At 38.3% G+C, this 13,747-nt stretch overlaps 1 protein-coding gene across 1 annotated transcript; it reads right to left on the reverse strand.

Annotated features, from left to right (window-relative positions):
• Positions 1-1,873: 1,873 nt before the first annotated feature.
• On the reverse strand, positions 1,874-13,521 carry GALR1 (galanin receptor 1; the record flags this gene model as incomplete). The annotated part of the gene is made up of 3 exons (XM_084281474.1): positions 1,874-2,191; positions 5,597-5,662; positions 12,832-13,521. The coding sequence occupies 3 exons, from the start codon at positions 13,519-13,521 to the stop codon at positions 1,874-1,876; spliced, it is 1,074 nt and encodes a 357-aa protein (XP_084137600.1).
• Between the last annotated feature and the right edge of the window lie 226 nt (positions 13,522-13,747).

A 13,747-nucleotide genomic window follows, 5' to 3' on the forward strand; every position in this document is an offset into this window, starting at 1 on the left:
CTGAACAGGGGACAGGAAATGCTCAGCAAGTTTGCAGATGACACCAAACCTGGGCAACTGCTAGATTCAGTGAAAGGCAAGGCTTCCTTTCAGAGGAGCCTCAATAAGCCAGAGGAACAGGATAATAGTTATCAAATGTATAAAGTTCAACAAAGCCAAATCCAGAGTCCTGAAACTTGGACTTGGATTGACTGACTGTAATTCTGCAGAAAAACACAGGATCTAGAGAAGCAATTAGACCCTCTACTCAGTGCTAGTGAGACCATATCTGGAACATGTTGTCCCATTTCAAACACCCCAGTATGTGAGAGGGATGGCTGGGCTGGAGCAAGCACAGTGGAAGGCCAGGGGGCTGGATCACAACAGATGAGATACAGAGAGCCTCATTTTTTCAGGTTGGTGCTGAGGAGGCTGAGAGAAAATTTAATTGCCATCTTCGATTACATCGTGATTGGTTAGACAGAAGACTCTTCTGGATTGCACAGAGAAAGGACAGAAGGCAATGGTCACAAGTTACATCATGGGGAATCCCAGCTGCAGGTGGGAATCCCAGTTGCAGGTTGACCAAAAGTTGTTGAATTGCCATCCCTGGAAATTTACAAAACGTGCCTAGACTAGGAAGTGATCCAGATCTGAAGGCAGCCCTGCCTTGAAAGGATGTCCAGAGGTTCTTTCAACTTGATTTATTCTATGATTCTGTGGATCATTAATATAAATGGTAAATCATATAATAGTCCAGCGAACAATAATGTTCTCAAAGGACTGAGTACTCTTCTACTATTTCTTTAGAGGCTTACTGCTTAGGACATATTAAGAACATTTATAAAATTGCCAAAATCACTCATGTTATTTAAGAATTTTCAGATTCTGCCATTTACATTATGCACTTTGTACTGATTTTAATACAACCTTCTAAAATTTTCCATTTTAGAGTTTCTTGATATCAAACCCCTCTTAGATCTTTTAATGGATTGTTGTTTTAAAACACTTAAACATTGCTTGGAATTTCTTTATGAAACATAGTATTTTAAAATTAATACAGATACTGCACATTTAAAACTGTACCTCCATCTCAAAGTCTACAAAGTTAACAAAACATGCACACACGCATATACACACATGCAAAAACTATAGAAAAGCTTCCCTAAGAGAAATCCTCATTTTGGTACAACTACATACAGGTCATAAACAAAACCTTATATAGTGTACACAAAAGTTCTGTGTATGCAGTAAGGTAGGCATACAAAGTATTAAAAAGTCCATCATCACTCAGTGTTTTACATTAACAAGACAGCTGAACAGATAAAATCAGCATTGCCTCTCTAAAGCAGTTATCTCAAGTTGTACATGAGTTATTTCAACTCAGCATCATAGCACATCTTTACTTTAAAAAGAGAAAAAGCATTGTCAAAACAATCTGATGGAGATAATGAAAGTTTTCCTCTCTGAAATCATAGTACCATAGTATTTATTATCTCTAAGTCAGAATTCAGCCATCTCTTCACTTCTACAGAGTAAGATGTCAGAAAGTTCGGTGACTTGTCCATGTCAACATATCCTTGTATATATACATGAATGTTTATAGAACTTACGCTTAATGAATAAGAATGCAGACATATCACCAACTTTTCTTCTGAAGTATCTTTTAAAGGTCCAGGAGCTTTATTTGGTGAAGCTAAGATACAAAGAACCAGCTCAGTTTTCTTTCATACCAGTTTCATGAAAGTTTGCAACAAATGCAATGTCAGTACATTAAATAGCTTATTAGCAATTAGCTTTATCAAGAAAAAGCTAGGATAAAGCTCATTGTGCTTTGTTTTCTAGAAGTCTCGTTCACACAGCTGAAGAACCAACATACAGGACGTTCTGAAATTCACACGTGTGTACAGTTGGTAGTTGGTGGTGTATCTATCTGGCTCTTATTTTCCTTAGCATCATTCAGAGGTGATTCATTACCTATCTGGCACTTGAAGACTTGTTTGTAGGCCTTCCTAAAATTTTCAGAGAGAAATGCATATATAATCGGGTTCACAGAAGAATTGCTGTAAGCCAGGCAGTGTGCAATTATCCTGAAGATAAATGAAGCTTGAGTCAGTGGGAAAACTCCAAATTCAGCCCAGAGATGAATCACGTGATGTGGCAGCCAGGAGATGCCAAAAACCACTACCACCACCAACACAGTCTGTGCTGTCTGAGACAGGGAAAGGAAAACACAGATGTCTTATAAGCACTTATACAATTAATTTTAAACCTGCTTTAAAAGCATTGTTTATAGAAGAAAAAAAAAAAAGCACACAAATATAATACACTCTTAAATATTTATTAACAATAATATTTATTATCAAATGAACCTCATTACCTATATGGACTTTATTTTGAAGTAATGCAAGAAGAATTCTAGCCTTAAAAATTCTGCAGCAAAAGGGAAATACATCTCCTTGCTCAAAAATAAAGAATGATGTTCCTCACTTCCTACACAAAATCCTAGCCTTTTCTGATGTGCATACAGGCTTGATGTAACAAAATAATAATATAGGTCTTTGGGGCCTCTCATCCAGATCTAATAAGTTATATTTTAATTGGGTGCACAAGGATTTCTGACCAAAATTTCAAGAGATTGTACATGAAGGCAGCTAGTGAAAGAGCTTAGAGCAGTCAGATTAAACATTTGCTGAAGAATCTAAAGAGGAGCAGAATTATATTGAAAATCTCTCATTTGAACATAAAATTTCCATGTGAGGATCACCCAACAACATTCTGGAATGAGACTAGGAAAAAAAAAAAAAAAGACAAACTTGAATGTTCCTGTAATTGTACTTTGAACACAAGGAGCAAAATATCCTTGGTGCTGCCTCATCTTTCAGTATTTTCAGAAGAAAGAGATATAAAGCTCCTTAGATCCCTTCTGACAGCCACAGTATCAGTCATTATAGACATTTCAGGTGTTGCAAGTATTTTTCCAAGGCACAAAGGAGTTTGATTGTTAATGTTTTCTTTACCTTTTGCTTACTTCAGAATCAGCTGTTATTGCTTTGCAGTTGCTGAAAAAAATAATGCATGTATGGCTCTAACAAGTGCCACTTTCCCGATAAAAGCCTAATGGCAATGCTAAAGCATATTATGTTATTGGTCATTATAATTACTCTATTAACACTTCATAATTCTGCAGACAACTTCAGCTCTTCTTCACAGGCCAAACTAACCCACAATGTGATATATACTGCAGCACAGACAATCCTCCTGGATTTTTTGCTAATTTATTGACCCTAGTCTATATTTTCTTGAATTGATTAATGCTTGGTACTAATTCTTTGACCTAAATAATCACCAAGTGACTTAACTTACAGAAAGTTGCAGGGAAAATCTTAATTTCTGTGGCAACAGGCTGAAATAATCTATGGGAGATATATGGCTGGTTAGCAAAATCTCACAACAGAAACCAAAGAACATACCTGTTGAAAATATAATTTTAGTCTCAAGGATTCAAATGTCTTCACAACCTTTTTTTATATTTAGCCCTATTTATTTTAAGTCAGTTGATGCTAAAACAGCCACGCAAATATTTTCTCTTTCAGCCGTCATCAGGAAAGTAGTCTTCCTTATGCTAACAAGGAAGTATAAATAAAGAACAGTTCATGCTCTGATCCATTTAATGCATTAATATTCTGGCTGAAAACACTGTCTGGATATTGCATGCACAGTTACTTCTTAAAATGTGTATTACTACATTTTTTTTTTTCAAAATTAAGATGAACAAACAACAACAACAAGAAGCCTGGCACCAGGAAAATCACTGACTCTTAATACTGTATACACTGAAAGCTGAGGTTGACCATGTGTCTCTTGTAACTATTGTACTTAAGGTATTTCATATCAGCAGCATAAGTAGCTCTGCATAATGGATCCTCACAACTTCTGTTTTTTACCATTATTCCTCCTAAGCTTCACTTCAGAGCTTACCTTTCCACTATGACTATAATTTGCAACCAAGGTAACACTAAAGGGCAGCTCTTTTTTACCTAATGGGATCTTGCTTACGGTTCCTCATTAGCAAATAAAAACTGCCTGAAATGAATGATGCTAATATTGCTGCTTTGTGACCAAACAGCACAAAGAATAGCATTTAGGCACTTTCATAATTTAAAATACCTTTTTTTTCTTTTTTTTTTTTTTTCCAGACACAAGACAAATTAATTTTAAGATTCTACTACTAAAATTTTATAAAGCTGTGAATAAAGCTAGAAATGTAGAACTGGGTCTGAAATGCATTCGTGTTAACAAAATAGCAGCAGAAGAACACAGAGTAACCAGATAGATAAAAAATACTAATGAAAACAGAGTTGCTTTGAAAAAGTGAGTTATGGCCTTAGGATCAGAAAATTCTAAGTAAAAAAAAAAAAAAAATCATAGTTTTATGCTTCTTTTTATTTGCCCTTTGCTCACTGAACCCTGAGGTGCCCAGGCAGTCTTGGACTTACCTGCAATGCTTCAAACTATGAAAGCAAGTTCATAGCTAGATCTGATTTTTATTTGAAATGTCAAGAGCTAGTCCTTAGAGGAAATGCACAGATATTTCCAGTTTGAAAATAATGTACATGAGAATAGAGTTGGCAACACAGAGAACGCTTTTGAAAACTACACCTTTGGCCTTGATGAGAGCAAGTGCAAAATATTTATGTTAAGTGTTCTACAGAATCAGGGATGTAATATTTTCAATTCTAGAAATTAAAATCTATGACAAGATTATAATTTTTTATTATTTTTTTTTAACACAGAGAGTGCATAAATAATAGATTATTTATTCCCTGTTGAGCCCATGTATATCTCATCTACATTGCAGATAGTCTGCACGCCCATATGGTAATAGTGATCAGATCAAATGAAGAGCTGTAGCCTAAGGGTTTTTTCTGACTCCACATTCATAAACTGAGAAGTTAGTCAAATGATTACTGTGGTCAAATCTGCTCAAAAATCAGAACCATATTATATTATCTGTCAAATTCTCTACATGAACACATCTTTCAAATATTGCTGTAAATTGCAAAGCTAATATTCTGCTTTAAAGACCCTTCACAATTTTACTGGTAGCCAGTATATAACTGAAGTCTTGAACTTAAAAGAAAAAAATGTTTTATGGAAAATCATAAAATAATTTAAGTTTCTTTTTAGCCTTCTATCAGGAAGTACAATTAATCTCAGTTGCAAGTCCCATCATACAAGCTAGGAATTCTTCATTAAAAGAAATCAGCTAGTTTAAGAAAAAATAAAATATTTACAAGGTAGAAAAAAAGGCTGGTAAGGCAAAAGAAACATTTACATTATAGAGAGGTGGTCTCTCCATATCTAAATTTCAGATGCTCGCATGTTCAAAATACAAAGATCTCACGTAATGGCTTGACCCACTATGGTAGAAAACACAGATCAAAGAAGATTCCCATCCTGCTGAGTTCAATGCGAGACTGAATATGTCATTAAATGCTTCATTTCAAATCCTCCTCTCAATTATGGCTTTGGCAACAAGCAATAGAATACCAAACTATCTTACCCATAAAACTAAAATATAAACAAATAGGAATTGTTAATGAAAGAAATCTACCTTTTTCTTGGATGCTTCTGACTTCTTTGACATGTTTCTCAACTTTTTATGCAGATGATTAAGGACCTGAAAAGATTAATTTGCATCTTGTATTTCACCATTTTCTAAAATTCAAAAACATTGTTTTTAGAGTATATTCTCCAGTACTGCATGAATTGCTTACAAACATCAATGATACAATTTACACATTTAAGAAGAGCATGGTATAAAATCTAAAGGAATTGTATATCTGTGTCTTTGTGAATCAACAAATACAAAGCACATCACAGCTGAATTCTAGTATCAAAATACAGATGTATTACATAACAGATACACATTATGATTGAACAAGGCAATAAATTGAAACCTATCCTGTAACAAGAATTAGCAATCATTCTTCTTTCATAAAAATGTCAATGCTTGTTAATTTAGAATGACCTTTACTGCATGTAACATAAAAAGTGTATGTTTTGAGTCAGAGCTTTTCTGAGTCACCTGCATAATTTGCTTTCTTCAGATGGATGTTTGGTTAATATAATCAGGATGTTGGCACTATTTGATCTTCCAAAAAGACTAAGCTTTTTACAAATAATTTATAATAAGATGTATCTCACATGAGATACGACCTTTATGTACAATTTGATGACACTTGTCATATACCTTTCACAAATATTTTTTCACTATGTCTCAAAATGATATATCAACCAAGCATATGGTCCAAATTTTAACATAAATGTAATGATTTTCACATAAGGTTTTGGATAGTGGATGCATAGTGAAGCATGCCCTTTTTCTGTAGTCTTTGTTAACTGAGTTTAATATATTCATATAGCATGATTTATAGGTATGTGGGGAGGCAGGGAATATGCTCTTCACCTGCATATATTTAACCAGTAGTAAATCACACAGAATCAAGAAAGGGAAATACTTAATTAAACTCCACAGTTTAATTATAATATGGTAAGTGTGTGTGTGTGTGTGTGTACCTTTTTGCAAAAATTCAGAGTGAAGAGCTCAGTTAGATGATGATGATCTTGGGGTTAGAATTTACATAGCTCTAAGATTAACTGAGAACAATTAAACAGATAAGATCATCCAGAGTTAAAGTATGCATTAAAAAGACCTTTTGAAGGAATATAATACTGTACGTGAGGGTTTCTAAGGAGGTTTCTTGAGGTTTCTTGAAAGAGTATAAATTCTCTGTTTTCTCTGATTTCTTTGGAATGCATGGCTAACCACTACCAGGACAGGACAACCAGAGAAGATGACACAGCGATTTGATACCACTGTGGCATTTAAGTCTTACAAACATACAGAATGAGCTAAGACAAATAGGATAATATTTGTGAGTAACCACAGATCACCAGTGAATTCCATTTTTTAAAAGTCTGCTCTTATCTATCAGCAAACTGCAAAAATATATAAATAAATAAATAAAATTGTGACATAACATCTGAAATGCAGTTTTGCTTATCTGTATACAAATGTGTTTGTGTGTCAGCCCTGCGCACTTTCCCTACTCTGAAATGCCAGTCTGGCTGCCACCAGGCTAACCTGAGCCCCAGGAAGGCAGGAAAAAAAAACAAATGGGTTTTCTCTGAGAAGCTCTGGCTTTGGCTGGATCCCAGCTGTTCTTCCTTCTCCAGGATGAAGAAAAACAGAAAAGCATAGAAGAGCCCCTGAGATGCAGCACAGGAGCAGAGATGTGTCCCCCAGGCTCACACATTCTTTATTTGCCTGCTGTCACCATGTACAGCACAGCTGAATTGTTTAGTCTGTGGTTGTAAAAACAAAAGAGCATGGGAGAAATACAGCAAAGTTCACTTCCCATCACTTTTGCTTAAATTATTGCCCCCCTTCACATAACTTAAATAGATGAACTTTTTCTACTGGACCTTTGCAAATCCTGTCTCCTGCCACCTTGATACTTTACTAAACTGTGATTTTCACTCAGAATCTAACGCTAAAGCTTGACAGACTCTTCCCAAAACTTAGTACTGCAAAATCTTCTTTTAAGTATATAAACTTTCTTTTTCTTTTGTTCTGAACCTTGTAACACAAGCTTTTGCATTGCATCTTTCTCTGTTCCAAAGAAAGATGCAGTAAACAAAGACATTATTGAATATTTTGGGATGTTGAAGATTTAGGTGATAACCTCCCAATTAATCCTTCTCAAGTTTCCCTATTTCGGGTTATGTATGTATGTCATGAAATAAGGATGTGCAGCCTCTGCAGTGAAAACATGCTGGCTCTGTGTGGTAGTGTACCAGATGGTATGCAAACCAGCAGCAAGAGAAATAGGCAGAATTTAATTACCTATCAACAGCCGTGGAACAGTACTCAGAGACCTACACAGAAAGCTGTAGAGGGATATTAAGAACCATGTTTATGCACAAACACTACAAGGCAAATCAAAGACACCACTCCTCACTGCCCTTTAAAAACTCTCTCTTCTTTGGGCCAAGGAATAATCAATTGTTCCTCTTACAGCCACTGTCACTTCACCTGAATGAATAATAATTCTTACATTCCTTTCATTTTGTCTCAAGTTATTCTTCTAAAGAAAGTGTTCTTCAAAATACCCACTAATGCATTTACACACGCATATTTAACTCACAGAATAAAATATGAGCCTTGCTGGAATAAATAAATAAATGAGTCACAACCTGTTCTAATCAGATGTTACATTTCAAATAAAATCAGCCCTGTGGAAAAATTAGCTCTTTACATGAAACTGCTAACTCCAGCTTTTGTGTACCTGTTGACCAGCAATCATGTTTGGCTTTTGAGGAGGGAATAGCTTTCCTGTGTTCTGGAGATGAGGATGGGGTTCTGGGGGATGAGAGATATGATGTTGTACCAGAGGGTGTAAGGAGTCTTGCAGGAATGAGAATAGAATTTCCAGGCTGGTCTAGACCAAAACCACCACAACAGCATTTGGGAGGCCCTTACTTTCGCCCTCAGACTATTTCATTTTGCTCTCAGCTGTTTCAGAGACTATCTTCAGATGGCTTGAGAGTACAGTCTAAGGGATGATGATGAAATGAAGCTGGAAAAGGGATTTTCCAATAGGGAAGGGAAAAAATAGCCAAAATTATCTATGCTTGTTCAAACAGGTCTGCCAAACAATATAAAAGTTTGAAGCCTGCACTGCTTCAAAGCATGTTTCTTGTCTGGCTGTAAGCAATCATTCCACTGCCTACACCTTCCTTATTTGTTAGTTTATCCATTTAAAATCATGCTGCAGGAAAGCCAGCCCAAGGTCATTATCTAATAAGAGTGAACTGCTTGTTTAACAGAGCCATAATGTGAGCATTACATTCTGAACCATATTTTATAATATGAACCCGATTTAAATTCAAGTGCCTTTGACTGCAATCCACTTTTTGAAGTAATGCTGCTACTTTTATTGTGACAACAGATCCTTCACCCTCTTTCATTTAATAGTATGTCACTAACACGTCATATCCTTTATTTCTCTTTTCAGTGTAGTTTAGCCTTCTCCAATAAAGTTTTCCCTCTCTGCTCAGCAAAATTTAAGATATATAAGATATATATTTATATTATATATATTTAAGATATATAAATATATATATTTATACATATAAATATATATATTTATGTATTTAAGATATATAAGATATATATCTAAGATATATATAAGATATAATATATATATAAGATATATATCTAAGATATAGTCTTATGCCAAGAACCATGTAAGTTTGCATATTATCTTGACTCCTATTTTTTATGGCTTATTTTTAACCAACCCTGTAAATCATACATGACTTTCATGAATTCAGAATGTTCAGAATGATAGATAATAATGGAAACATTCTTCAGGCAAGAAATAAATTAAAAAGTAGCTTTTAACATTATACCTCTATAAAAGGAAAAGTTTGTTAATGATTTTAGGTGACCAACCTAGAGGCTTGAAAGAGGTCTGATGTTCAAGGACTGAAGCCTTATAGCTAGGTACTCAGAAGCAGAGGCACCCAAAATCAGTTTTCACATTGCACTACCGTGACGGATGTCAATTGGTAGAAGATCACTGTGCATCAGTTATCGTTTTGCCATTTAAGAGCACATTAGTGAGCAAACATATTCATGTTACGAAACACATACTAAACATCTGTAACCAATAATATGCCAAGTAATACTGTAAGCTATAAAAAAAGAATACAGGCTGTCTATAAGTATGCAGTGCTATAACTCAGCTAATAACTACGTAATCACCACTCCTCTGGCTGCAGTAGTAAGCTCCTTTAAAGAGTAGTTCTGTGAGCTGTCTGGAGCCAATTACAGCTGGCTTCCTAAGGATTTGTGATTTCTTGACTGTGTGATCCCAAAAAGCTGAGCGTTCTCCATGAGCAAGCACTACCCAAGATCTCTTCCCCATGTGGGCTGTCTGGTGTTCAACAGCTGAGTGCAAACTGGCTGTCCTTAAAGGACAGAGAAGATTGAACCTCTTCATCTTCTGCATTGGCTGCTGTTGTCACAAAACTAGAGAAATATCATTCCTTCTCACTCTCTCTCCTATATTCACTTCTGTTCCACATTTAATTAAAAATGGCACAAAGGTTTTTGTGGGAGAGAGGAAAAGCAGAGCTGTACACATATGACAGAGCATGGTCTCTGCCTTAAGAATGTATTATGTGAGATTGCCAGTTCTGATTTTGTGGCATATACTGTTATTTAAGCACTTCTGTAGTTTGCAACAGTATTGCTCTCCACTGGGAACAACACCCCCTGAAAATGAATCTCTCCTAACATAATTTAAGAGAGACTGAGAGAGGAAAAGAACTCAATCCCCCTTAGAGAGCCTAAAAAATGAGACTTTCAAAACTGAAAGTTCAATTGCAATTTGCTTAGAAATGAAACAGAAATGTCTTAAAGGAGCCTGGAAAAGGCAATATATTCAAATAGAGAAATGCATCTCCTTTGTCTTAATCTACTGTATCAGAAAATTGCATTATTTAGCTGATTCACAGTTCATGAAAACTAGGGAAGTCCATAAGAAACTAATGTGTTTAGATTTGTAATACTTCTGAGACTCTTACACAGCAGCTATCCTCTAACCATGCATGCATTGAGAAGCTAACATATTGGTTGTACTTCAGAGCATTTTAGTGACATCAGTAAGAGCTCACAGCAATCGCTTTGATGGACACCCGGGAGAGCAGCAGTGACTTTGACAAATGTAAGACTTAGCTCTGATTTTCAACTTTTATCATTCTTAATTTCTCCCTCTCTCTACCCCATGTGCCCCACAATATTGCAGTTGGAGATGTGTCAGTGGTTCTGAAATGGGGGCAAGAATAAGCCTTTATGCTGCAGGGTGCAAACACCTTCAATATAGCCTCTTATGAATCAAGGCATTTTTCAGCTTTATTGACACTGGTGGGAATACAAAGTATCTCCTAGAGTTCATCCTTTTATGTTGGATCCTCCAGCTTGGCGCTGTGGCAAGTAGGATTGTATACTCAGGCTCAAAACACATAAATCCTCAGACCAGGCAAGGGTGAGATCTCAGCCTGGCAGCAATCAGAGCGCAAGATTTTAGTTGTAACTTGGAGTGGCCTTGTTTTTATTAACTCGTTCTAGGCATGTATTTCACACAGGTTTGTTGTTTTTTAGTTACACATATTCATATTGATACTGAGATACTTTAGTATAAGTGCTTTGTAGCATGGTGTGTTCTGCTTAGTATGCTTAGATTTCCTTTTCTATTATATATTTATTTATTTATTTATTTCTATGATATGCAAGTCTGTCTTAATTTTTAAAAATTTGCTTTCAATTTTCAGTCACATAATTATATTTTGAAGGCTGGTAATCTATGCTGAAATTGAAGACACTTTGGCTTTTAAAAATAAAAGAATTCTTAATGGCTGGAAAGCTTCCTCTACACACATTCAGTAATAGTCTCCCTGTAATATTCATTATTTTCTTATAGCTCCAATGATCTAAGGCAACAACAGGTTTCTTCCCTCTCACAGCTCAGTCATATTCACCACTGCAGAAGAAATTCCAGTGTATTTACTGAGGGAAAACAGAATTCATTTTATGCATGAAAACATGCATTTTCTTCTCCCTTTGCTGGGTTGGACTTTGCTTCTAAACTGCTGTTTGTAGTGAAAAAGTCCTTCGAGTTCTGCATAACTCGAAGTTTTAGCAAAGTTAAATGCCATTCCAGCACTTCCACAATTAAACTGACATAATTTATATAACACATACAGCAGAACAGAACATAAAATTATTTGTTCACATTAAATACATTAACTTTAACTATCCACTTTGCTAATTAAAGTCACTTCTTAATACCTAAGCAGTCCGTATCTGCAAGAGCAAACCTATCCTCGTGAACACAAATTATTGCCCAAGGATAAATCTGGACTGGAGATTGCTGTCACAGAAACAGGAGGATCTGGGAGGATCTCTGTGCAGCCCAGAAGGTTACAGCCTGTGCTCCGGATCTTGTCAGAGAGCAGTGGATGCTACACTGAAGGCTGCAATTAACATTTGTAGAAAAACATCACTGTTGCCTCAGCAGAAAGCCTTTAAGCACCTCTATTCAGGCAACCTTACTAGCTGCTTTTTCCTACCCAGGTCCTCAGTCACTGCTTTCTAGTACCTGCCCATGCTGAATTCAGAGGTAAACCTCCCATTCGCTTCAATGGGGGCAAGACCAGGCTCAGAATGACCAGGCAACATGATGAGCCTTTTGCTATTATCAAGTATTAATCAGATCAGATCAGATTGACAGGCTTGTGTCATATTTTGTCAGCACGCTGTACTTTAAGGAACTGAAATGCTGTGTTTGAAGCCTGAACAACTTGTTGCTTGGTTGCACGTGGCTTGAGTTAAACTCCTCATACAGTACTGCAAGGAAAGAGGAGAGTTGTGTTCACAGAGAAAGCTTCTGAGGTTTCTCAACACTTTGCAAGGAGGATGTCTGGCAAAGGGGTCCCTCTAATTAAAGGAACAACACCCCCCACCTGTCCCACACCCCATGCAATCCCTGACCTTTCCATGTCATACCTTGTCCCCCCCCATCCCTCAGCTATAAAACCTGCCCCCTTCTTCTGCACTGCAAACACCCCTGCCCCATCACCTCCTAACACTGCTAGCTCCCACCAGTGCCATGTCCCTGCATGTTTCCAGAGATGTCCCTCAGGCTCATGGACAAAAACCACCATGGTCACCCCCCCACTCCTTCCATATGCCCTCCACCACTACCTGCCTTGCCCCACCTTGGCATAGCAGAACGAGATGAGCAGCAGCGGAAGCAGATAGCCGAAGATGAATGTGCAGACCACATAGACCTTCTTGTGGCGTGGGTTGGGCCAGTGCTCCCAGCAAAAGGTCTGGTTGCTCTTCTCACTGTGGAAGAGGCGCTGGTGGTGAGCCACGGGAGAGGCCATGGCAAAGGAGAGTGCCCAGATGAGCCCAACGCCCATCAGTGCGTTGCGGGAGACACGCAAGGTTGAGGAGCGGTGGGAGTGCACGATGGCCACATAGCGGTCCACGGACATGGCTGAGAGCGTGAAGATGCTCACCAGCATGGAGACGGTGAAGAAGTAATGGGTGAACTTGCAGATGAAGGCGCCCAGCACCCAGGTGGGCAGCACGTAGACTGTGGACTGGAAGGGGATGCAGAAGAGCAGGTAGGCCAGGTCGGCGATGCTCAGGTTGAGGATGAAGATGTTGGTGGTGCTGCGCCGCTTGCCCGGCTTGCTCCGAGCCAGCACCGTGATCACCAGAGAGTTGCCCAGCACCCCCAGGGCAAAGATCAAGAAGAAGATGATCAAGGTGATGAAGTTCTCAATGCCGATGCCGAAAAGGGGCTTCCCCCCCGCCTCCAGCAGCCCGGAGAGGTTCAAGTCCCCGCGGGGCGGCTCTGCCCCAGCTCGCGACTGGTTGAAGGGCTCCCCGGCCTCCATACTCCCCCGTTCCCCCCGGCCAAAGTTTCCTCGGGCTGAAGGCGGAGGCGAAGCCCCCCCCGGCCCCTCTCCCCCCTCCCCGCAAGCTCCAGGCAGGGCTGGAGGGGAGGAGGCAGAGGAGGGAGGCGAGGAGGAGGAAGGCGCCGCCGCCTCCTCTCCTCTCCACTCCGCTCCGCGCCGCTCCGCCGCTGGAGGAGGCGGCTCCGAAGACTCCCCCGGAGCCCCC

This window comes from Netta rufina (genome assembly GCF_964035555.1).
Source record: "Netta rufina genome assembly, chromosome: 2".
In the NCBI taxonomy this organism is placed as follows: Eukaryota; Metazoa; Chordata; class Aves; order Anseriformes; family Anatidae; genus Netta; species Netta rufina.